The sequence below is a fragment of the Pseudophryne corroboree genome, chromosome 3, assembly GCF_028390025.1.
Source record: "Pseudophryne corroboree isolate aPseCor3 chromosome 3, aPseCor3.hap2, whole genome shotgun sequence".
Taxonomy (NCBI): Eukaryota; Metazoa; Chordata; class Amphibia; order Anura; family Myobatrachidae; genus Pseudophryne; species Pseudophryne corroboree.
Window position 1 is genome coordinate 240,721,129 of NC_086446.1, and position 27,189 is coordinate 240,748,317.

The 27,189-nt window shown below is 46.3% G+C and overlaps 1 protein-coding gene across 1 annotated transcript; it reads left to right on the forward strand.

Moving 5' to 3' along the window:
- Positions 1–17,488: 17,488 nt before the first annotated feature.
- On the forward strand, positions 17,489–21,579 carry CEBPB (CCAAT enhancer binding protein beta). Its single transcript, XM_063958948.1, has 2 exons — positions 17,489–18,153; positions 18,838–21,579. The coding sequence occupies exon 2, from the start codon at positions 18,919–18,921 to the stop codon at positions 19,618–19,620; it is 702 nt and encodes a 233-aa protein (XP_063815018.1). The 5' UTR covers positions 17,489–18,153; positions 18,838–18,918; the 3' UTR covers positions 19,621–21,579.
- Positions 21,580–27,189: the final 5,610 nt, after the last annotated feature.

Sequence of the window (27,189 nt, forward strand, 5' to 3'; positions counted from 1 at the left end):
CCACATTTTCTGGATGTAACCTCGTACGCCGATTGCTGACAAGGTGAGCGGCGGCACTAAACACTCTTTCGGAGTACACACTTGTGGGAGGGCAACTTAGGTAGAATAAAGCCAGTTTGTGCAAGGGCCTCCAAATTGCCTCTTTTTCCTGCCAGTATAAGTACGGACTGTGTGACGTGCCTACTTGGATGCGGTCACTCATATAATCCTCCACCATTCTATCAATGTTGAGAGAATCATATGCAGTGACAGTAGACGACATGTCCGTAATCGTTGTCAGGTCCTTCAGTCCGGACCAGATGTCAGCATCAGCAGTCGCTCCAGACTGCCCTGCATCACCGCCAGTGGGTGGGCTCGGAATTCTGAGCCTTTTCCTCGCACCCCCAGTTGCGGGAGAATGTGAAGGAGGAGATGTTGACAGGTCGCGTTCCGCTTGACTTGACAATTTTGTCACCAGCAGGTCTTTCAACCCCAGCAGACCTGTGTCTGCCGGAAAGAGAGATCCAAGGTAGGCTTTAAATCTAGGATCGAGCACGGTGGCCAAAATGTAGTGCTCTGATTTCAACAGATTGACCACCCGTGAATCCTTGTTAAGCGAATTAAGGGCTGCATCCACAAGTCCCACATGCCTAGCGGAATCGCTCCCTTTTAGCTCCTTCTTCAATGCCTCCAGCTTCTTCTGCAAAAGCCTGATGAGGGGAATGACCTGACTCAGGCTGGCAGTGTCTGAACTGACTTCACGTGTGGCAAGTTCAAAGGGCATCAGAACCTTGCACAACGTTGAAATCATTCTCCACTGCACTTGAGACAGGTGCATTCCACCTACTATATCGTGCTCAATTGTATAGGCTTGAATGGCCTTTTGCTGCTCCTCCAACCTCTGAAGCATATAGAGGGTTGAATTCCACCTCGTTACCACTTCTTGCTTCAGATGATGGCAGGGCAGGTTCAGTAGTTTTTGGTGGTGCTCCAGTCTTCTGTACGTGGTGCCTGTACGCCGAAAGTGTCCCGCAATTTTTCTGGCCACCGACAGCATCTCTTGCACGCCCCTGTCGTTTTTTAAAAAATTCTGCACCACCAAATTCAAGGTATGTGCAAAACATGGGACGTGCTGGAATTTGCCCATATTTAATGCACACACAATATTGCTGGCGTTGTCCGATGCCACAAATCCACAGGAGAGTCCAATTGGGGTAAGCCATTCCGCGATGATCTTCCTCAGTTGCCGTAAGAGGTTTTCAGCTGTGTGCGTATTCTGGAAAGCGGTGATACAAAGCGTAGCCTGCCTAGGAAAGAGTTGGCGTTTGCGAGATGCTGCTACTGGTGCCGCCGCTGCTGTTCTTGCGGCGGGAGTCCATACATCTACCCAGTGGGCTGTCACAGTCATATAGTCCTGACCCTGCCCTGCTCCACTTGTCCACATGTCCGTGGTTAAGTGGACATTGGGTACAACTGCATTTTTTAGGACACTGGTGAGTCTTTTTCTGACGTCCGTGTACATTCTCGGTATCGCCTGCCTAGAGAAGTGGAACCTAGATGGTATTTGGTAACGGGGGCACACTGCCTCAATAAATTGTCTAGTTCCCTGTGAACTAACGGCGGATACCGGACGCACGTCTAACACCAACATAGTTGTCAAGGACTCAGTTATCCGCTTTGCAGTAGGATGACTGCTGTGATATTTCATCTTCCTCGCAAAGGACTGTTGAACAGTCAGTTGCTTACTGGAAGTAGTACAAGTGGGCTTACGACTTCCCCTCTGGGATGACCATCGACTCCCAGCGGCAACAACAGCAGCGCCAGCAGCAGTAGGCGTTACACGCAAGGATGCATCGGAGGAATCCCAGGCAGGAGAGGACTCGTCAGAATTGCCAGTGACATGGCCTGCAGGACTATTGGCATTCCTGGGGAAGGAGGAAATTGACACTGAGGGAGTTGGTGGGGTGGTTTGCGTGAGCTTGGTTACAAGAGGAAGGGATTTACTGGTCAGTGGACTGCTTCCGCTGTCACCCAAAGTTTTTGAACTTGTCACTGACTTATTATGAATGCGCTGCAGGTGACGTATAAGGGAGGATGTTCCGAGGTGGTTAACGTCCTTACCCCTACTTATTACAGCTTGACAAAGGGAACACACGGCTTGACACCTGTTGTCCGCATTTCTGGTGAAATACCTCCACACCGAAGAGCTGATTTTTTTGGTATTTTCACCTGGCATGTCAACGGCCATATTCCTCCCACGGACAACAGGTGTCTCCCCGGGTGCCTGACTTAAACAAACCACCTCACCATCAGAATCCTCCTGGTCAATTTCCTCCCCAGCGCCAGCAACACCCATATCCTCCTCATCCTGGTGTACTTCAACACTGACATCTTCAATCTGACTATCAGGAACTGGACTGCGGGTGCTCCTTCCAGCACTTGCAGGGGGCGTGCAAATGGTGGAAGGCGCATGCTCTTCACGTCCAGTGTTGGGAAGGTCAGGCATCGCAACCGACACAATTGGACTCTCCTTGTGGATTTGGGATTTCAAAGAACGCACAGTTCTTTGCGGTGCTTTTGCCAGCTTGAGTCTTTTCAGTTTTCTAGCGAGAGGCTGAGTGCTTCCATCCTCATGTGAAGCTGAACCACTAGCCATGAACATAGGCCAGGGCCTCAGCCGTTCCTTGCCACTCCGTGTGGTAAATGGCATATTGGCAAGTTTACGCTTCTCCTCCGACAATTTTATTTTAGGTTTTGGAGTCCTTTTTTTTCTGATATTTGGTGTTTTGGTTTTGACATGCTCTGTACTATGCCATTGGGCATCGGCCTTGGCAGACGACGTTGCTGGCATTTCATCGTCTCGGCCATGACTAGTGGCAGCAGCTTCAGCACGAGGTGGAAGTGGATCTTGATCTTTCCCTAATTTTGGAACCTCAACATTTTTGTTCTCCATATTTTAATAGGCACAACTAAAAGGCACCTCAGGTAAACAATGGAGGTGGATGGATTGGATACTAGTATACAATTATGGACGGGCTGCCGAGTGCCGACACAGAGGTAGCCACAGCCGTGAACTACCGCACTGTACTGTGTCTGCTGCTAATATATAAACTGGTTGATAAAGAGATAGTATACTCGTAACTAGTATGTATGTATAAAGAAAGAAAAAAAAACCACGGTTAGGTGGTATATACAATTATGGACGGGCTGCCGAGTGCCGACACAGAGGTAGCCACAGCCGTGAACTACCGCACTGTACTGTGTCTGCTGCTAATATATAGACTGGTTGATAAAGAGATAGTATACTCGTAACTAGTATGTATGTATAAAGAAAGAAAAAAAAACCACGGTTAGGTGGTATATACAATTATGGACGGGCTGCCGAGTGCCGACACAGAGGTAGCCACAGCCGTGAACTACCGCACTGTACTGTGTCTGCTGCTAATATATAGACTGGTTGATAAAGAGATAGTATACTCGTAACTAGTATGTATGTATAAAGAAAGAAAAAAAAACCACGGTTAGGTGGTATATACAATTATGGACGGGCTGCCGAGTGCCGACACAGAGGTAGCCACAGCCGTGAACTACCGCACTGTACTGTGTCTGCTGCTAATATATAGACTGGTTGATAAAGAGATAGTATACTCGTAACTAGTATGTATGTATAAAGAAAGAAAGAAAAACCACGGTTAGGTGGTATATACAATTATGGACGGGCTGCCGAGTGCCGACACAGAGGTAGCCACAGCCGTGAACTACCGCACTGTACTGTGTCTGCTGCTAATATATAGACTGGTTGATAAAGAGATAGTATACTCGTAACTAGTATGTATGTATAAAGAAAGAAAAAAAAACCACGGTTAGGTGGTATATACAATTATGGACGGGCTGCCGAGTGCTGACACAGAGGTAGCCACAGCCGTGAACTACCGCACTGTACTGTGTCTGCTGCTAATATATAGACTGGTTGATAAAGAGATAGTATACTCGTAACTAGTATGTATGTATAAAGAAAGAAAAAAAAACCACGGTTAGGTGGTATATACAATTATGGACGGGCTGCCGAGTGCCGACACAGAGGTAGCCACAGCCGTGAACTACCGCACTGTACTGTGTCTGCTGCTAATATATAGACTGGTTGATAAAGAGATAGTATACTCGTAACTAGTATGTATGTATAAAGAAAGAAAAAAAAACCACGGTTAGGTGGTATATACAATTATGGACGGGCTGCCGAGTGCCGACACAGAGGTAGCCACAGCCGTGAACTACCGCACTGTACTGTGTCTGCTGCTAATATATAGACTGGTTGATAAAGAGATAGTATACTCGTAACTAGTATGTATGTATAAAGAAAGAAAAAAAAACCACGGTTAGGTGGTATATACAATTATGGACGGGCTGCCGAGTGCCGACACAGAGGTAGCCACAGCCGTGAACTACCGCACTGTACTGTGTCTGCTGCTAATATATAGACTGGTTGATAAAGAGATAGTATACTCGTAACTAGTATGTATGTATAAAGAAAGAAAAAAAAACCACGGTTAGGTGGTATATACAATTATGGACGGGCTGCCGAGTGCCGACACAGAGGTAGCCACAGCCGTGAACTACCGCACTGTACTGTGTCTGCTGCTAATATATAGACTGGTTGATAAAGAGATAGTATACTCGTAACTAGTATGTATGTATAAAGAAAGAAAAAAAAAACACGGTTAGGTGGTATATACAATTATGGACGGGCTGCCGAGTGCCGACACAGAGGTAGCCACAGCCGTGAACTACCGCACTGTACTGTGTCTGCTGCTAATATATAGACTGGTTGATAAAGAGATAGTATACTCGTAACTAGTATGTATGTATAAAGAAAGAAAAAAAAACCACGGTTAGGTGGTATATACAATTATGGACAGGCTGCCGAGTGCCGACACAGAGGTAGCCACAGCCGTGAACTACCGCACTGTACTGTGTCTGCTGCTAATATATAGACTGGTTGATAAAGAGATAGTATACTCGTAACTAGTATGTATGTATAAAGAAAGAAAAAAAAACCACGGTTAGGTCACTGGTATATACAATTATGGACGGGCTGCCGAGTGCCGACACAGAGGTAGCCACAGCCGTGAACTACCGCACTGTACTGTGTCTGCTGCTAATATAGACTGGTTGATAAAGAGATAGTATACTACTAATATTATATACTGGTGGTCAGGTCACTGGTCACTAGTCACACTGGCAGTGGCACTCCTGCAGCAAAAGTGTGCACTGTTTAATTTTAATATAATATTATGTACTCCTGGCTCCTGCTATAACCTATAACTGGCACTGCAGTAGTGCTTCCCAGTCTCCCCCACAATTATAAGCTGTGTGAGCTGAGCAGTCAGACAGATATATAATATATATAGATGATGCAGCACACTGGCCTGAGCCTGAGCAGTGCACACAGATATGGTATGTGACTGACTGAGTCACTGTGTGTATCGCTTTTTTCAGGCAGAGAACGGATATATTAAATAAACTGCACTGTGTGTCTGGTGGTCACTCACTATATAATATATTATGTACTCCTGGCTCCTGCTATAACCTATAACTGCCACTGCAGTAGTGCTCCCCAGTCTCCCCCACAATTATAAGCTGTGTGAGCTGAGCAGTCAGACAGATATATATAATATTATATATAGATAATAGATGATGCAGCACACTGGCCTGAGCCTGAGCAGTGCACACAGATATGGTATGTGACTGAGTCACTGTGTGCTGTGTATCGCTTTTTTCAGGCAGAGAACGGATTATATTATGTACTCCTGGCTCCTGCTATAACCTATAACTGGCACTGCAGTAGTGCTCCCCAGTCTCCCCCACAATTATAAGCTGTGTGAGCTGAGCAGTCAGACAGATATATATAATATTATATATAGATAATAGATGATGCAGCACACTGGCCTGAGCCTGAGCAGTGCACACAGATATGGTATGTGACTGAGTCACTGTGTGCTGTGTATCGCTTTTTTCAGGCAGAGAACGGATTATAAATAAAAGTGGTGGTCACTGGTCACTATCAGCAAAACTCTGCACTGTACACTACTGAGTACTCCTAATGCTCCCCAAAATTAGTAAATCAAGTGTCTCTCTAATCTATTCTAATTCTAAACGGAGAGGACGCCAGCCACGTCCTCTCCCTATCAATCTCAATGCACGTGTGAAAATGGCGGCGACGCGCGGCTCCTTATATAGAATCCGAGTCTCGCGATAGAATCCGAGCCTCGCGAGAATCCGACAGCGTCATGATGGCGTTCGGGCGCGCTCGGGTTAACCGAGCAAGGCGGGAAGATCCGAGTCGCTCGGACCCGTGAAAAAAAACATGAAGTTCTGGCGGGTTCAGATTCAGAGAAACCGAACCCGCTCATCTCTAGCAATAATGCATCTGGCACTGTGTGGGCACTTATGCATCTGGCACTGGGGGCATTTATGCATCTGGCACTGGGGGCATTTATGCATCTGGCAATGTGTGGGCATTTATGTATCTGGCACTGGGGGCATTTATGTATCTGGCCCTGTGGGGGCATATCTGGCACTGTGGGGGCAATTTTATATATGGCACTGTGGGGACATATCTGGCACTGTGTGGGCATTTTTATATCTGGCACTGTGGGGGCACTTATGTATCTGGCACTGTGTGGGCATTTATGAATCTGGCACTGTGGGGGGCATATCTGCACTGTGGAGGCATTTATGTATCTGGCACTTTGGGGGCATTTATGTATCTGAACTGTGGGTGCATATCTGGCACTGTGGCCATTTATGTAGCTGGCACTGCTGGGGGGCATGTCACGTGTAGCTGGCACTGCTGGGGGGGGCATGTCGCATTTAGCTGGCACTGCTGGGGAGCATGTCGCGTGTAGCTGGCACTGCTGGGGGGCATGTCACGTGTAGCTGGCACTGCTGGGGGGCATGTCACGTGTAGCTGGCACTGCTGGGGGGCATGTCACGTGTAGCTGGCACTGCTGGGGAGCATGTCATGTAGTGTTCCCGCAAGGCGTCTGTGGCTAGGCAATGTGTCTCAGTGCTCTCCCTGGTGCAATGCGTCTCAGTGCTGTGCCTGGTGCAGTGTGTATTAGCTGCACTACTGTGTGGTGTAATGCAAATTGCCACTATTATGTGGCCACGTACCTTCCCCACGAAGTAACTCCCCTTAATTTTTGCTGCGCGCCTTCGGCGCGCACTGTCCATTCTTTGACATGTAGGTATGGGAACAACAAGCAGTATGTACATCATTTTGCCCTCCTAACTTAAAAATGTGCCCTCCCTGTGATCAGCACCATGCCCTAAAAAGTGAACACTATCATGTGTAGCTGGCACTGCTGGGGGGCATGTCATGTGTAGCTGGCACTGCTGCGGGGCATGTCATGTGTAGCTGGCTAGCTGGCACTGCTGCGGGGCATGTCATGTGTAGCTGGCACTGCTGCGGGGCATGTCATGTGTAGCTGGCACTGCTGCGGGGCATGTCATGTGTAGCTGGCACTGCTGCGGGGCATGTCATGTGTAGCTGGCACTGCTGCGGGGCATGTCATGTGTAGCTGGCACTGCTGGGGGGCATGTCATGTCTATCTGGCACTGCACATTATGTGTATCTGTCATTATACTGGAGACATTGTGTGTAAGGAACACTACTGTGGCTATGTGTAAGGCTGCTAATTGTGTGAAAATATGTTTATAGTTTGATGATATGAAGTTATGAGGCCACGCCCATTTTTCCAGAGGCCACACTCACTTTTCCGGGAGCGGGGGGGGGGGGGGGGGGGGGCAGGTGTGTAGAATTACTATGGGGGCATGTGTATATAATTACTATGGGGGGCAGGTGTGTGGCATTACTATGGGGGCATGTGTATATAATTACTATGGGGGGCAGGTGTGTGGAATTACTATGGGGCAGATGTGTGGCATTACTAAGGGGGGGGGGGGGCAGGTGTGTGGAATTACTATGTGGGGGGCAAGTGTGTGGAATTACTATGGGTGGGGGGCAGTGAGACGAATTGTATACAAGGAGTAAATACTGACCAGGTTAAGTTGGAGGTGAAATAACTGGTGGGACAGTGTGTAGCATTTTTATAAATCTTTATTATTACTGTGGGGTGAAAGCATTTGTTTTACTACCGTGGGGTCCAATATGTTTGTATTACTGAGGGGGCCAAAGTGTTTGCATTACTGTGGGGCAGTGCTGTGCGGTGAGGTCTGTGACTGGGGAGGCACTGGACGATTCACTCCCTCCCATATTAAAAATAAAAATAGGGGTTCCCCATATTTAACAAAAAACAGCACCAGGCTGAACCAGCCAGGGGGAGTAATGCCATAGCAGGTGGGACACTCAGTGTTGGATCCCCCTGCCATCACATTAAACTCCCCCCAAACCAGTCAGCCCAGGGCTGGAATTCCTCGGAAAGCGGGGACCCCAGAAAAAATGAATGGAGTCCCCCCTCCCGAGCAACAACCAGTATTAGGCTGAAAGCTCAGTTTTCTTACTTTAATAATCCTCAACTGCCCAAATCCGTTTTCGGCCACCTTGATACTTATCTCAGTGTCGTCTATGCTTAGTTACCCTGTACTTGTCCTATATTGTCTGCAACCGTAAGTCACTGTTTTCCTGTTTTGATTATGTACATATGTACTCTGTAATTGGGCGCTGCGGAACCATTGTGGCGCCCTATAAATAAAGGATAATAATAATAATAACCCCGCACCCCTGGTGGCGGTGAGTGCGGGGTTCATGGTATACTAATATTGTTCTTTACAGGCAGCCTATGGGTCCCAGCAAGCCTGCCCAAGCATGCCGGCACTTGGAGTACCACAAGTGCCTGCATGCCCGGACAATCAGGGCACGCTGGCACCTGTAGTCCTCCTGTAAAGAAAATCTAAAAATAAATACGACACATTTAAAAAAAAAGTTTATTATACAGCGTCCTTTGGTGGCGGCCTTTGGGCAGCTCTTTTCCATGGCCGCCACCTCCCCTGGGCTTTGTGGCGTCTTCTGTCTTTGGGAGCTCTTGCGCGCTGGCGTACTGACAGCCGCCATCTCGCGCTGGATTCTTTAAGCCAGCAACAAGGGGCGGGGCGATGACGCGGCGAGCCAAGATTGGCTCACGGTGGCCATCTTAGATTTCAAAAATTACGCTATAGGCGCCATTTTTTAAATTGGAACCACTCCGCTCCACTGCGGAACCCTGCAAAATGACAGGCAGGCCTGCCGTCGTGCCAGCTATCCCTGTCGGGTCCCGCCGCCGCTAACGCCCACACCTCCACTGCACATCCCGCTGCCCAACCAGTGATGACTGCAGATCTATCACTGAACAGCTATATCCAGTAACAGATCCGCTGTCCAATCACATCTGCCTGACTGACAGGGGTGTGCTTTCATGTGCAGTGAAAGCACGCCTCTGTCACCGAGGCACTTAAACTAGTGCCGCTTTTAATGTTAATGTTTATGTTTTAACCTAATTTTAATGTAGAAATGGTTATTATAATACAAAGCAGATATTTATGACACAAAACGTGTGTCATAAGTATCTTCTTTGTATTATTTTAACCACTAATGACAGGGGAAGCACTGCCTCCCCTGACTACACGTCCCTGCTGTGGGGGCCAGTTGTTTGTTTAATTACTGTGGGGCCAATGTGTGTGTGTTTTGTATGTTTTTTCCCCGTGGGGCACTGATGGTGTGCCTTGGCAATTTTAAAATCTTGTCGGTGTGCAGCGAGTTGAAAAAGGTTGAAAATCACTGCTCTACAGACTGCAATTAAAGTATTATCCACTAGATGGTAGTATGAGGCCTTATTTGTAAATTATAGAACACAATTAAGAACACTGGGCTATGAAACAAAGGGTTCCGGTATGAATGGTCGACCATGTTATGGTCGACAGCCATTAGGTCGACCACTATTGGTCGACATTGACATGGTCGACATAGACACATGGTCGACACATGAAAATGGTCAACACATGAAAGGTCGACATATGAAAAGGTCGACATGAGTTTTTTTACTTTTTTTGGTGTCGTTTTTTGCGTAAAGTGACTGGGAACCCCAATTAGTGCACCGCGTCCCCTCGCATGGCTCGCTTCGCTCGCCATGCTTCGGGCATGGTGCCTTCACTCCGCTACCGCTTCGCTCGGCACACTTTACCGTTCCAATCGTAGTCCATGTGGATCGTAAAGTATGGAAAAGTTCCCCAAAAGAATAAAAAGTTAAAAAACTCATGTCGACCTTTTCATATGTCGACCTTTCATGTGTCGACCATTTTCATGTGTCGACCATGTGTCCATGTCGACCATGTCAATGTCGACCAATAGTGGTCGACCTAATGACTGTCGACCATAACATGGTCGACCATGTGAACGGATACCGAAACGGTTCCGGTATGAATGGTCGACCATGTGTCCATGTCGACCATGTCAATGTCGACCAATAGTGGTCGACCTAATGACTGTCGACCATAACATGGTCGACCATGTGAACGGATACCAAAACAAAGAGGGTCATGCAGTAGATAGTAGAAAATCAGAAGGTCAATAATAATATTAACAGATAACAGTAGTAGGATAGGCAGACAAGCTCCTTGTCAGGAGAAATAGTTTTCACACTGTGATCTTGGAACTTCAGCTACCACACTGTGATCCTGGAACTTTAGCTACCGGCCGCCGACTGTCTCAGCGGCAGCTGACTGAGGCAGCTCAAGCTCAGTCCAGACAGACAGAGTGTAGCAGTCCCTGCAGCAGACCCATCCAAAGCAGCCTCAGAAGATGTGTCTCCACTGTTGCAGGGAGTGAGAACCCCACCAGATAATGCAGAAAAATAGTAGTATGCAGGAAAGGGCAGCGCCTCAGCACTCCACATGATGCTAAGGGTGAGTGGTCACGTCAAAGGCTGCACTCAGCAAAACAGGGGGTAAATAAAGGCTCTCCAGACTGGGTTTTTGGATCAAAATCCCCACAGAAATGTTGAGGCAATTGTGTCCCACAATTCAGGGTAATTCCTAGGGTACAGGCCTAGTTGCAGAGCAATATGGATGATCAAAGTGCGGAGCCCGGGTAAAATGCTGCCATGCTGGGTGCCCCGCACACTGCTAGTCTGAGGTGCGAATTTTACCATTTTAATCTCTATATTTCTATTTGTTTCTTGATAGTGGGGTAGCAGTAAGTGTTACTTACATGTTGGCTACCATCTGGTGCGCCATCACAAAATCCGGGCAGTTGAGAAATAAATGGGTTTCTGAGATGATGTATGACCAATTATGGGAGGCATGGTCACACTCTCTGAAAAAAAAAGCAATAATACTTTTATTTATATAGCACTTTTCTCAAGTAGAATGCAAAGTCGCTTTACAGACAACAGAAACATGGTACATTGTACAAACATTTGGCATTACAGAAAGTAGAAAACACACACAGAAATAATTAAAAACAACAGAGCACAATAAGCATAATGCAGGGTTGGTGCAGACATTTAATTACTTCCACAGGTTATATATTCCACCCACAAAAGGTACCAGATGAAGCAGCCATGGTGGGTGCACTACATAAGATTACCCTGGGTGACACCAAGAAGAGATGGCACAAAATGTGCGGTTGCAGCATTTAAAAGCTCAGGGTAGGGTCCCACCATGACTATCAGGTCCATGTATTTTTCACCCCATACAAGAGCGTACCAGGTGATGCAGACATGTTGGGCGCACCACGAAAGTTACACTGTGGGAGATAAGCCATACAAAAACCCAAGGCACACAAACCAATACTCATCGTAACCCTCTGTTCCACTCTCACTGTCTACCCCATCTGTGTCACCCATGTCTGTCTGCCCCTGCCCTTTAGAATGTAAGCTCTCATGAGCAGGGCCCTCTTCCCTCATGTGCCTTTAATTCTCTTATTTTAACCATCTCCTAATTTTTAAGGCACCAAATCCGTTGGTTTTCGGTCACCCTAATACTTATTTCAGTGTCATCTGCTGATGCAGATATATTTATATACCCTGTACTTGTCCTATGTTGGGGGAATCCAATTAGCCACAATAATGCTGCGGACGCAAAAATGTATATATTTTTTTTAAATTATCTCACTAATGATTTTTCACCAGTATGCAATTATATCACCCCCTTTTTTTCTCGCAAAAATACAGAGGGTCCGCAAAATGCTGCAGACTTATGTATTTTCGCGGCACTTATCGCAGCAAAAACAGTCACTTATCAGAGATTTGGCTTCACCTGCCTGAGGCAGACATAACCAATCCCCGCTAATAGGATAGTCCCCTGCAAACCAAATAGCTGTGGTAACTTGTCTTGAACAGTAAGTCACTGTTTTCTCGTTCTGCTTATTTGTTTATATACTCTGTTACTGGGCGCTGCGGATCCCTTGTGGCGCCATATAAATAAAGGATAATAGTAATAATCATAACACGGGAAAACTGACACATGTGGCTCTATGATATACCCTGTATGAATAGATGTAAAATACAACTGCGGCACTGCAAAGGGTGAAAATATAACCCTCAGTAGCTGGCACAGGCCCCTGCCAGTCACTCCTAAAGCCTCTGGCAATTAGTGCTTACCCCCCGCCTCTCAGCGCCACTGTCATATTATATTGTAGGGAGTTGACTTTGTTTATGGGTATTGTATACAGCTTTATACAACGCTGTGTTGTTATTATTATTCTTTATTTATATGCCGCCACCTAGGGTCTTCAGCACCTTACAGAGTCTGTATAAAAAAAAGAATGAACAAAACAAGAAAGAAGTTACAGTACAGAACATTGCAGGACATTGACGAAGTTTATAAACATTTCTGCAGCAGCAAACATAGGGGGTCATTCAGACCCGATCGCTCGCTGCAGTTTGTTGCAGCGCAGCGATCGGGTCGGAACTGCGCATGCGCCGACGCCGCAGTGCGCCAGCGCATGGCAGTCGTCAGTGCCCAGTTATCGCCTCTGAGACAGAGGCGGTCGCTGGGCGGGAGGGGGCTGAACGGCGGCATGAAGCCGCCGCTTAGGGGGAGCGGTCCGGTCTACGCAGGCGTGGCCGGACCGTTGGGGGGGCGGCCCACGGCGGCTGCGTGACGTGTCACGCAGCCACGGCGGCCAGTGGGAGCGACGAGTAACTCCCGGCCAGCCGCAGGAGCTGCGCTGGCCGGGTGTTACTCCTCAAATACAAAGGCATCGTCGCTGTGCGATGCTTTTGTATTTGTGCGGGGGGGCCGGCACAGACATGCGAGGCGGGCTAGCCCTGTGCTGGGCGTCCGCCCGCATGTCTGAGTTTACGATCGTAGCTGTGCTAAATTTAGCACAGCTACGATCAACTCGGAATGACCCTCATAATACCCAATGAGCAGCAGGGAAGTAAAACCCAAAGGTTTGGTACTGTTGTAGGCAGTGGGAAGGAGATGATGGCATAAATGAAGGAAGGAAGAGCACATGAGGGAAGAGGGTCCTGATCATGAGAGCTAACAATATAATGGGGAGTAAGAGGCTGACAGGGGTGACACAGGGGGTAGATACCATAATCAAGGAGCAAGGATTGGTGGGTGTGGGAGGTCTTTCCAGTTTCCTGACCCGTGTTTCTCCAGCCTTCTGCCCCCTGTCACTCCAGCCTCTTGTGCACCTCAAGAGCAAACCCCTTCTCCAGTCCCCTCCTATTAACCATCTTCTTTGACAGTCTGCATGCTTTTATTCGCGATTCTCTTCAAGTAAACCACACAGTGCCGCACAGCGTAAATCCCGGGACATGGATCGGTGGTGGCTGCTGACAAGCAGCACTGCCCAGTACAAATGATCAGAGCCGGCCATAGGCATAGGCAAACTAGGCAATTGCCTAGGGCATTTGATATGCCTAGGGGCATCAGCAGCTTCTGCTGATTAAAATGATATGCGGCATGCCTATATTCTGTGTGTAGCATTTCATATGCAGATACAGCCACAGTCTCACACAGTATATAGGCATGCTGCATATCATTTTAATCAGCAAAAGCTGCTTGTGCATACTAGCCACTTAGCAATGCAAATAAGATGCCTTTTCATAAAAAAAGGTGCCCGACGTTAGCATTGAGGCAAGATTTATGAGGACACATCTGTATCCAAGCAGAGACAGAGGTCACAGTGTTAGTGGCAGTGTAAGTGTTGTGTGCATGTGAGTGGGTTGGTTGTGCAGTAGTGTTCAGAATATGTGTAAGGAGTATTATGTGTGTCATGTAAAAATGCATTAATAATGTGCAACATATGTGTAAGGGGCACTATGTGTGTCATTATGTGTATAAGGGCACTAATAATGTGCGGCATATGTGTAACAGGGTACTACTGTATGTGTGTCATTATGTGTATAGGGGCACTGATAATGTGCAGCAAATGTGTAGGGGGCACTATGTGTCATTATGTGTATAAGGGCATTAATAATGTGCGGCATATGTGTAAGGGACATTATGTGTAAAAGGGCATTAATAATGTGTCTCATATGTGTAAGGGGCATTACTCTGTGGCATTATGTGTATAAGGTGCTCTACTATGTGTCATTGCGTATAGAAAGAGCACTACTGTGTCATCTAATGTGAATAAAAAGCAATAGGGTGTGGTGTAATGTGAATAAAGAGCAATTCAGTGTGATGGAGTGTGAATAAGGGGCACTACTGTGAGGAGTAACATATATAAGGTAAATTGGTATTACTGTGTGATGCTATGTGAATTAGGGACACTATCGCATGATCAAATGTGAATAAAGTTGCAGTACTGTGTGGCGTAATTGGAATTGGGGTTACTATTGTGTGGCCATGCCCCTTGCCAGCAAAAACACACCCCTTTTTGGGCTGTGTGCCAAATATGCGAACTTTTCCTATTTAAAATATAGGGGGTACAAACACCAAAATAAGGACTGCAATGGGTGAGGGGTGATGATGCTGGGAAAGAGGTGCGAGGTCCGAGGCGGAGCCAGCGGTGGTGCTAGGGGGCACCAGCCAAAATCTTGCCTAGGGCATCATATTGGTTAGGGCCGGCTCTGCAAATGATCATGCGGTGGCGCTACTGCTTGCCGGCTAGAGGCAACCTACAATCAACAGAAGGAACTTTTACCCTGTCTGCATTGTGCAGGCAGATGGCAACAATGGCTATGTACCCAGGCTACAGTGCTCTAGGCAGTGACTGTCAGCCCATCAGTCTAAGCACCTCTGATAACATCCCCTGAATGTAATATTGTTTTAGTGTGACTGACAGTCTGGGCATTACCACATATTATAAAAATGTGTTTCCCCACACAGAAATTATGTATTCTTCTATACACCCCATATTAAAGTTCACATTTGGAAGAATAAACACAACACTCAGTCTGTGTCAGTGCAGCAGAGAAGGATGGTAAGTCAAAATTCCATAAAGACAAATATTTTTATTATACCTACTGGTACAGATTGGTATTAATACAGATTGATGTTACAGCTATCATTTTGTCACAGGCCAGGCATAAGGGGGTGGGGTCACCAGCGCTCTCTCTCAGCTGGGGTTCCAAAATTTCTAGTTACAGCTCTGAGCCTGAAGAAGATATATCATTGAACTCTCCTACATTACTTTTATAATGAATGGGTCTTTTACCTTGGGTTCAGGGCCGGACTGCCCATCTGGCACTGCTGGCAAATGTCAGAAGGGCGGATGGGCTTGTGGACCCATCCTGTCCGGCTCTCTGCTGTGGCCGCTCCCCCGTCTCCCCTCCCGTCGCCATAGAAATGGAGGCGTGCCACGAGTCCACGCCCCCACGACTCGCAGCACGCCCCTCTGTGTGCTGGTCGCATGCCCAGGCCCCCCACCCAACTCCATGGAAACGGGGGGGTGGCCCTGACTTTAGTGCCCGCGCTCCCCCGTACACGGCGCGCGTGTGCACGCACATGCCAGGGCCGAATTCGGACCCCAGTCCGTCCCAGCTTGGATATGATGTATCAAAGTGAAGACAGTGATGTTGGCCAGCAGAGAAGTTGCCCATAGCAACCAATCATCTTTGAGGTCGCACTTATCAAGTACATTATAATATGATAGGCAGAAGCTAGTTGGTTGCTATGGGCAACTTCTCTACTGGTCCACTTCTCTACCCTCTTCGCTGCTTGATACATCAACCCTCTTTTGCCTTCAGAAGTAGGTGAAAAATAATCTTTTCTCCTACTTAAGGGAATGATGAATGGGCACATCGGTAAAGGAAGCAAACCCACAGTACTATACACACATACACATACACACACAGACAGACGTGCAGTCTGGGTAGGCAGAACCTCATATGTCATACTCCAGTATACTCCAGAGTTTTGATTATAAAATGATTATTATTATTATAATAATAATAATAATAACTTAAAGGTGCATACACACTAGGCAATACAATCCATGAGCGATATCGCTTAGTGTTTTTCCTACCCTGCCGGGCAGCCGATACAGGAGGTCATTCCGACCCGATCGCAGCATGCTTTCGTTCGCACAGCTGTGACCGGGTCACTACTGTGCACACGTGGGGGCCGTAATGCACAGGCGCGTCGTTGCCCGGCGACAACGACGCTGACAGCGGAAAAAGCGGTAGCAGCGGCGATCACAAGAAGATTGACTGCAGTAAGGCGTTTCGGGGAGCATCAACTGACCGTTGGACACCGTTTTCGGGGAGTGGTAAGAAAAACGCAGGCGTGTCCAGGCGAACGGAGGGCGGATGTCTGACGTCAAAGCCGAGCCCATCATCGCTAGATCCGCTGCACAGGGTATGTCCAGGGCTGGTCTTGTTTTGCAGGAAACTTTTTTAGCATAGCAGGCCTGCACAAGCGATCGCATCCCTGCTATGCTAAAATACACTCCCCCATAGGCAGAGATTAGTTGATTGCACCAGCAGCAAAAAGTTGCTTGGTGTGATCAACTCGGAATGAGGGCCATAGTGCGTACACACTGAACGATAGCGCTGGCGATATCGTTCAGTGATGTCACGCCGCTGCCGGGCCATACATGCAGCTTTGGACGATGAGTCCAAATTGAGCTGCATGCACAGTCAACACAGGGGCACAATAACAATGCGCAGGACTGCACATCGTTCGTTTGCAGCATACACACTGGACGATATTGTCAACAATATCGCTCAGGAGGGTAAATTGAGCAATATTGTTGACAGTATCATCTAGTGTGTATGCACCTTTAGAAATATCATCTTTGTATTATTCTAATAAATTGTATAGTGAAAGCTCAGTGTGTGTGAGAGAATCTGGCTCTGATACTAGCCAGTGCCTCCCCAGCCACTGACCTCACCGCACGTCACTGAACACACAACACACAGAGCAGTAATATCAGGAAGAGTGTGTGTCTCACTCTGCAGCTGAGCCAGCAGCAGCAGCACACACTATGCCCGCCCTCTCTGCACACTGACTGAGCTGCAGCAGCTGGGAGTGATGACGTCACGTTGCCATGGCATCACGTTGCTACAAGCTGGGAGACGTCCCATCAGCACTGTGTACATATATAAGGCGGTTCCCGGCAGTGACAGCCCAGATCTTCAGTCACTTACCTGGGGGAGGCAGAGCAGATGGAGTATATGCTGCTGGGTATGCAGAGATAGGGTGTACTGTGGCCGGAGAGAGAAAGGATCTCACCTGCTGCTGCTGGCTGCTAATAAATGCCCATATCTGCTAACTGCATCTGAGCAGCTTCTTGAACTGAACTTTCAGCATACTCCACACACAGGCTGTGACTGGCTTGTGCAGGAGCTGTGTGACCTGCCCTAGGCTGGGAGCTGGCTGCACCAAGGATTCATGAGTAACTTTCCTGATACTGCAGTTCCTCCCAGGCACCCAACCCCTGACCTCCTATCACTGCACAGCCCCATCCTGTACGGCTAAACAATCGTAGAGAACCCTGACTAGTGCTGAGGGTGTACAGTTAAGGGAGAGCGAGGGGAGGACCTTAACCTGTTCAGTGGAAGATTCGCTGCAGAGACAGATGATCAAGGAGTCAGACGGACTGTGCTAGGGAGGGCGATCGCTCCAATTGCACCCCATACCCCCCGCCCCCCTCTCTGGATTCACCACTGGTATATAGTGTCTACCACAGGACTTGGAGAACCAGAAGAAAGCTATCCAGCCATCAATCCATCTGGAAGCATCTGAGATTCACTAGCTACAGTAGATACCGCTAATAAGGTAAGCACGCTACATACATACATAAAATATCGCCACTGATCACATGCGTATTGGCATTTATTAACACTTTATGCATGAATATTTCAGCAAAGGACAGCTCTCCCAATGAGAGTTGTCCTTTGCGGTGTGTGGACTTCTATGTTTAGTACCTGGGAGTCTGTCTGCACATGCGTAGAGTGACACACACACACACACACACACACACACACACACACACACACACACACACACACACACACACACACATATCCTCTTGGATCTCTCTCAGGGGGAGTGACAGAAGCCCATAGGCTTCTATAGGGTAACACCATCTACAGATTTCTTTGCCCACCGCATCCAGGATACATACACACTTGGTGCATATGCGCTAAGTGGCCAAACCACAGAAAATGGCATTTTTGGAGTTTTGGCCACACTTTTAGTGGTGCCTCATCCCACTCTGTATCTGTAGTCCTATAGTTTTACTAGACTATAATTTTGTTTAAATGAGCAATAGACGTTACATTTACCCATGTGTGTTTTTTTTGTTTTTTTGTTTTTTTTTTTTCTATACAAGACAGTCCTAATAAAATAAATAATAAACTTTTGTTCTCATTAAACTCCCTTCACCCCTGTTAAGTTGGGCTTTTTTTGTGGATTGGTTTGGACTTGTTTTTCACTCATCAGTTGCTTGTTTCATTTCAGAGTTGGCAACACTGCCTCAGATCTGAGCCGAGCCAGAGTACAAAGTGTGCGGGGAGGCCAGCGAGAGCCCCCGATTGCCCCATGCATCGCCTGCTACCTTGGGACCCATCAGGATGTGCAGCCATTAGATCCATGGAAGCAACTAATTTCTACTACGACTCCATTGGCAGTGCGGAGTGCCTGGGAGCCAAATTGCAGCGCCGGGGGCCCCGCCCGGAGTCAGCTACCATCGGGGACCACGAGAGAGCCATAGACTTCAGCCCATACCTGGAGACAACGGAGTGTGGGGAGTTCCTGTGTGAGCTGGGGGCGCCGCACTACAAGCCGAGCATGCTGGGGGACCCCAAGGCAGAGCCCGTCCTGCACCCCCTGGACAGTTACCGCGACCTCAACAAGGAGGAGCCCTCTGCGATGCGGTCCTTCCTCAGCTTCCACGCTGTGCCCTCTGGCAGCAGTGGCAACCTGAGCAGTGCCTCTTCCTGCAGCCCACCCGGCACCCCCAGCCCGGCTTCCCACACCAAGGGTGCCCCCAGCGGCAAGCACAAGAAGTCGCTGGACAAGCACAGTGATGAGTACAAGGTGCGCCGGGAGCGCAACAACATCGCAGTGAGGAAGAGCCGGGACAAGGCCAAGATCCGCAACATGGAGACGCAGCACAAGGTTCTGGAGCTGACGGCAGAGAATGAGCGGCTGCAGAAGCGGGTAGAGCAGTTGTCCCGGGAGCTGGGAACCCTCCGCAACCTCTTCAAGCAGCTGCCACCTGAGGCCACGGGGAGGTGCTAGGGACACCCGGGAGCACTGTTTGCCCGGCGAGAGCACTGCCACCCACACCACTGGGGGTCTGGCACCAAATGGGACTTGCAGCACCAGTGCTGGGAAAGGAGAGTACACCTGCAGTGCTGCCGCCTGGTGGCCTGATGACGGGGCTGCACAAATCAGGGGAGAGGGATCCCCCATGGACAACCACCAGCCCACCATTTCAATAAACAACTGGTGATTGTGCTGAAACAGGGACCTGTCAGGCAGATACATATTGTACATAGGAGCTGCGCACCTGGCTGGGAGACCCTGCTCATTCATGCTAGTGCTGCAGAGACTGCAGCATCAGGTGCAGCCGGTGCATATATTATTCTGGTGTGTAGTAACACTGATAGCCTGGAAAGACTTGTCGTTTATCCAAGCCAAGGAGGATTCTGAGGGATATTTATTTTATTGCCCCAAGATTGTATGACCGCTGCTGCAGAACCTCCTTAGAAATGGGTTGGTTGGAGGGACAAGATGACACAGGAGCCAGAGTGACAGGGAGGAAGTTTTGCAGCAGTCATCTGCTTGTCTTGCTGTCTGGAAGGACAAAGGCCAGATGTGTAACCTTTGTAGGTTGCTACCTGGGCCAGACTGATGGTACTCTGTGGTGCAGCTGCCAAACCATGTGTTGCTTTTACCTAGGAACTAGGTGGAATATCTTGTTTTTATATGTTTTCCACTTGGGACACTTGGAATAGAAGACTTTATTGTTCTGCCTGTGGCCTTACTCACAAAAATTGCCTTATGCAAAGAAGTTGCTTAATCACTTTCTGGCAGTCCATGTGTAAGTGGTGATTTGGAGATGAGTGGATTTCCTGTTGGAGGGGGGGGGCAGGGGGGGGAGGGGCTGTTACAGCTACATACAGCACTTCTGTATAGGATAATATTTACTGTAATTCACCTCAGCCTGTCCTGTGTATTAACTGATGTGTCCTGCAGCCTTACAGTTTCGGCATATATATACCTCCTTCCAAAACCTGATCCACATCAAGACGGAGCTCTCCAAAAACATACATTCTAACCTAGAAAACTTTTTGCACCCGCTAAATATATAAATGTAATATTTCGAATTCATTCAGCAGGTAATCATGTCACTCGGATCAACATTGGTCACATTCTGTTGTACCTATAAAAGTCTATGAAGTTTTAATGTTTACACTTAATCTTGACCCAGCAGCATGGTACTGATATAGCACACAATGCTTGTTGCAAGAACTGCACTTAATGTTGACAGGTACAGTTGGAAACCATTAATTGGAATATTAATACTGCCCCCTTCCCCCATGACCTGCACACAGCACTAGAGATCTGCTTTGGGAATTCATATAGCAGATCATGAAATTGCACATAAAACATGCTTATATTAAGATGTCAGCACTTTTATTTGGGAGTGTAACTTGTTTTATAGTGCAGAGTGCAGGTTGGCACACAGGAGATGAGTAACTGGGCATTTGCGAAATCTTCATTGCAGACTAGGGAAATTATGCAAGAACTAGAATAAATTGAGGACATTCCCATGGGTCTATGCAACTTGTATGGCACATATTTCTTATGCAAATCCTATGTAGTGTGTGGTTCTCTTGCAACATCAAATGTACACGAGAAGTCTGATACACAGATAAAAGTGCAGCATCTCCCTCCTGTCTCTAATAACATCTGTCCTTACAGCCTGGTGCTATTATACTGGCACTGTGCCTCTGCCTTTAAACCTTTGTTAATGTAATTTGTTTTAATTTTAACCTTGAAGGTTAAGTGTTATAGTGTGAGCACTCTTTTCTACCCACAGTGATGCAATAGTTTAAAACATGTCTGGGGCAGATGTTTTTACACCTGATGCAATCTGCTGTAACCCAGCCATGGACTGTGTAATCTGTTAAAGATATTAATTGTTTTTATATTATAAAGATTTATAAAAAATAAAATGATTTCAATATGAAACTTTGTATATTTTGGGATATATATATATATAAATATCGGAAGCATTAAAAGTGATTATAATAAAATGTTTTGCTTGCTAAATCATACGTTTGTTTTGAAATTATTCTCAAGGGCTTTTTACAAATACCTATACGCCAAGTGTTTTTAAACTTGGACATTGATCTAATGAGATATTTTCTAAATAGGGAACTTGTGTATAATGAATGGTCGTTAATGTATCTAACAAATGATGGGGTCTATTTACTAAGCCTCGTAGAGAGATAAAGTGGACGTAGATAAAGTATCAACGAGCCAGCTACTAGCTGTCATTTTTCAAACCTAGCCTGTAACATGCAGTTAGGAGCTGATTGGCTGGTACTTTATCTCTCTCCAAGGCTTAGTAAATAGACCCTTATTTCTCCTTTTTCAACTGTAGAAATAAGTATTTCTGTAACATCAGCCATCACATACACTCAAGGCAGTACAGCAATGAATACCCAGTATCCAGAAGAATTCAGTCTAAGGGGTATATTTACAAAGGTGTGTGTTTGTTTTTTAGAAGTAGAGCGTTACCCATAGCAACCGATCAGATTCTAACTATAATCTTCTAGAAGCAGCTAAATAAATGTTAAGTGGAATCTGGCTACTTATGGGTAACATCTCCACTTTAAAAAAAAAACAAAAAACTCACACCTTAGTAAATATACCCCTGAGCTCACTAGAAATCGGTGATGTTAATGAGACTTCAGAAATTGCATGATATTCAATAAATCCAAAAAGATTTCTATTACTGGGACTTTTACCTACAGTATATACACTTCACGTATACAAGGATTGTTCAGGATAACCTTCAGGAGCTGGCGGTAGCTCCTGGGGCAAGCACCTTCTCCCCCTTTTCAACTCCAAATTCAATGTGTGCCATCCATAGGGATTTTTTTTCATTTTCTGTTTGGTGTTAATCAAATGAATCCCTTCACTATTGTCTTAGACAAGGTGCAATCCATGAGTAGTGTGGCACATAATTGACACATTTTTGTTAATTTTGTTCACGCAAATGAACACCAGTGATTGGAAAGTTCTGGAGGAAAAAGAAAAACTATAGTTTTGCATGGATGGTGGCCATCTGACATATCCAATATTTTAGGTATACTTATTGCTTAAGTCAGAGGTTCCCTAAAAGCGGTCCTCAAGGCACCTGCAACGGTCCTGGTTTTAAATGTATCCATGCTTTGCCACAGGTGACTTAATTATCACCTTTGTCAATTTGATTTAACCATCTATGCTGAGCCATAGATATACCTGAAACCGGGACTGTTGGGGTGCCTTGAGGACCGCGTTTGAGAACCTCATGGCTTAAGTCATTAATTTTGGTAATTAAAAAACACTTTAACACTGTTCACTAATGATTATTAATTATTTAAGAGCTGCCTCAAATTGTGTGGTCAATAAGAATGCAGAGAGTAAACAAGACATTCCTTCACATATTAGATAGACCCTAATCTGTATTTGTGTATTCCCCCACATTGCTTGTAATTCATTACTTACTACTTTATTATTAGCAAATGCTATCACTGGAAGTTTCTTCTTTAACACATGATCTATTTAGAATAACCCATACCTCCCAACATGACCCTCTCCAGGAGGGACACAATGCTCTGCTCCTGGACTTCCCTCTTAAAGTATGATTGCCGGCACCTGCGTTGAACAGGGTAATGGATAAGAAAGGTGTTTCAGCACAGGTGCTGGCAATCATATATTAAGAGGGAAGTCCAGGAGCAGAGTATTCTGTCCCTCCTGGAGGGGGTCATGTTGGGAGGTATGGAATAACCTGAGATGCCTTCAGAAGAAAAATGTACGTATGCAAACATTTGACATACACTTCAGATATGTCATGTTTGCTGAACACTTGTAAATCTATCCTGAAACCTTGATAAAGGTAAATAGTGAAACTTACATTCTGTAACTGTATTGTGTAATTTAATTACAGGTGTCTGCATCTTTACACCACACATGCCTGCCAAATTGCCATACACAATTTTCTGGCTTGCCAAATGAGACCCACTTACGACTCATTGGGTGAAGTGAGTTGGCCAAAGTACAATAAGGGTGTGTGTTGATTCAAAAAGCATACTATGCACCAAACCATTATACAGGGCCATAACTAGGTACAGTATGTGCGGAGTGTGTCACCACACATAGTGCTGCAGGGTAGGGGGCGCTGTTGGTGGCACTTGTCAATAATCTGTTTTAATTACTTTCACTTGCAGCTTACCCCATTTTGAAGCCCAACACCTCCTGACCGCCGGTCTCCTACCTCCACCCTTTCTGTCGTTACCTATACAACATTCATGAACTTAACGTGAGAGCGCTTTGTTATTCAGTCACATTGTCCTTTATTACACTTGAAGATGCTGACATACCCCCGGGATTCAAACCAATTGCCTGTATACCCATTTTACTCTATTCATTGAGCCGTTGCATAGAAAGCTGGAGAATTCTAAGATAGAGAATTCTATTTGAAGCTTACCTTGTACTTTGTGAAAAAAATTATCAGCATTGCAGCTGAGCAGAATTATCTAGTGTATGGCTGCACACTACATAAATCTACTCAATTGCAATGCTCATTATTTTTTTACGAAGTACAAGTAGCTTCATATAGTTTTTATGCAGGATCAAATAGCTTAATGAGTGCCATGTTTGACTGGAATGCAACAGGTTATAGGTTTGAATCCTGGGTATGGCAGTATATTGAAAATAGATATTTAATAAAAGCTATTGTAAAGGGGGGTACACACGGAGAGATCCGTGTTTAAATCTAAGCAATCTGACTAGATTTCAAGCAGGGATCTGTTGTGTGTATGCCCCCCAGCGATAGCAATGTGCAGCCCCGCGCATCGCTATTGCCGGTGCTAGATTGAGCCTGCATGCAGGCTCAATCTAGCGGGTCGCTCAATTCACTACTGTGTGAAGTGAGCAGCCCCCCGTCCGTCCCCTCGCTCAGCACAACGCGCTGTGCTGAGCGGGAGGAGAGATGTGTGCTGAGTGGTCTGTGTTAAGATTGCTCAGCACACATCTCTCCCGTCAGTACCTCCCTTAACTGAATAACAACAAGCTCTCAAGTTAAGTGCATGTGGTAAAAAGAGACTTTGTGTCCAAGTCCTTTTTCTTGCAGTGTTCTATAAATGTGTGTGTGTGTGTGTGTGTTTGTGTGTGTGTGTGTGTGTGTGTATATATATATATATATATATATATACACACACATACACACACACACACACACATACACATACACATACACACACACTCAGCTCCGGTAATCTCAGAGCTATTGATTTTGCCCCCTTGCCTATTCAATTGTGGCTGTTTTCACCCATTTTTTAGGGAAATTTTTTGCCCTAAAAATAGTGCAAATTTACCTAATTGCATACCCCCCATAGTATGGTAAGCCTACTTATGGGTATGCTTATGAGACAGTTACAATCGGCATACGGCAGGTTAAATTCCTGCCAACCTCCTACAAATAGGGACAATTTTACATATTACAGGACAGTTCCCTCAGAATATATAATCAGGTAATTTTATAGCAAAATATGTTGCTCGGCTTTTTGTTCACTGAAAGCAAACACAATGGTAATGGTCCACAAAATAAGTAGATCACTTTATGAGGACTGCATGGCCAGTGTTTACTGCAAAACAATGTATGGACCAGAAGTGCAACTTGCTGTGTCCTAATGCCTGAGAGTATGAGCTCTTAGGGAGCCCAGTCTGCCATATCTCTGTGTGTTTAGCTGATGAGACTTATTTCAAATCCAGTTCAAGGCTCTTTATGTATGCAACTCAGTTAATAATTACAGAACTGCTCTAAAGTTTACAGCATTTTTACAGTGGTGTATGTCTGTGCATTAAACTTATTTTATTACTACACTCGTTATTTAAATATCATTTTTTTTGCACTCTGCACATGGAATAAAAATTGACAGAAACAGATTGATTTTTGAAGCAGTTGCACAGATCATGATCAGCAATGGGTATATTATAATAAGGCAACATGTGTGTCAGTGTATTCTATCAATTAAACCTGTTGTTCTAAAACTCAACTCTTAAGGATCCCCAACAGGTGATGTTTTGAAGGGATGTAGTTATGTGACCGGCGGTCGGGAAGCCGCCGGTCACTATACCGACGCCGGCATGCCGACTCTCAGGGGCGATTCCCACTCGTGGTTGTCCACGACACCCATAGAGAGTGAATAGAACCTGTGGCGAGCGCAGCCTGCTGCGTAGTGAGCACAGTGAGCATCTGCAATCTGAATCTCGGGATCCCAGCGTCGGAATGCGGACCGATGGGATCATAAACGCCGGTCACCCATACCCAACCCGTTTTGAGGATTTCTGTCTGTGGAAGCAGGTGGGATAATTACTGAGCCAGCAACATAGTATAATTCACCTGTGCATGATTAAAGATAGCCACAAAACATGGCCTGTTGGGGGTACTAGGACTAGAATTGAGGGGTTGGGTATGAGTGACCGGCGGTCAGGAGACCGCTGGTCAGCATACTTTCGTCGGGATCCTGGCTGTGGAGTGCCGGCGGGGGGAGGCAAGCACAACAAACCTCTTGCGGGCACAGACAGCTCACCACAGGTTCTATTCCCACTCTATGGTGTAGTGGACACATGAGTGGGAATAGAACCTGCTAGTCGGCATGCCGACTGTCGGGATTCTGATGGGGAGAGGTATTGTGACCGGCGGTCTATAACTACATCCCGAGTTGAGAACCCCTGAATTGAAGCATGCCTGTTATGTATGAAGTGGAAGCAGCTATTTTAGGAAAACAACAAACAAAGCAGACAAGAGACAAAAAATCATATGGTGGAATTACATAGCACATATCAACCAACTTTGGCAATTTTGAACAAGTAAAGGGGGTGATGAGGGACAGATTTAGGGGTGAGGGTACCCCTAGGCACAACAGTAACAGTCGTCCCCCGCCTAGTTTTATTATTTTTATTGATTTGGTATAAGCCTTTTTTTAATGATAGCCAATTTAATAGGACAGCAAAAAAAAAAAAAAAAGCCCCTAACTATGACATTTTAATTATGTATGCATATTTACTAGTACCGTTTTTATACTAAAATAACGGGTCGCACCTGGGAGCTGTACATGGGTGTGACCATGGGCAAAAGCAGGGGGGGGGGGTTCCGGTTGCCTGGGAACCCCCCTCCTTTTGGCCAGTGACTTAGATTATGACAACAATAGCAATAGAATATAGGGGGCAATTCTGAGTTGATCGCAGCAGGATTTTTGTTAGCAGTTGGGCAAAACCATGTGGACTGCAGGGGGAGGCAGATATAACATGTGCAGAGAGAGTTAGATTTGGGTGTGGTGTGTTCAATCTGCAATCTAAATTGCAGTGTAAAAATAAAGCAGCCAGTATTTACCCTGCACAGAAACAAAATAACCCACCCAAATCTAACTCTCTCTGCACATGTTATATCTGCCTCCCCTGCAGTGCACATGGTTTTGCCCAACTGCTAACAAAAATCCTGCTGTGATCAACTCAGAATTACCCCCATAATACGATTACGAGAGCTGTCAACACAACCTGCAGTTTAAGGGACAGAGCTGCTGCACA

What these genes read in the sequence shown, in the direction of transcription:
- CEBPB (XM_063958948.1), top strand. Translation starts at nt 18,919, where the DNA reads ATGCATCGCCTGCTACCTTGGGACCCATCAGGATGTGCAGCCATTAGA.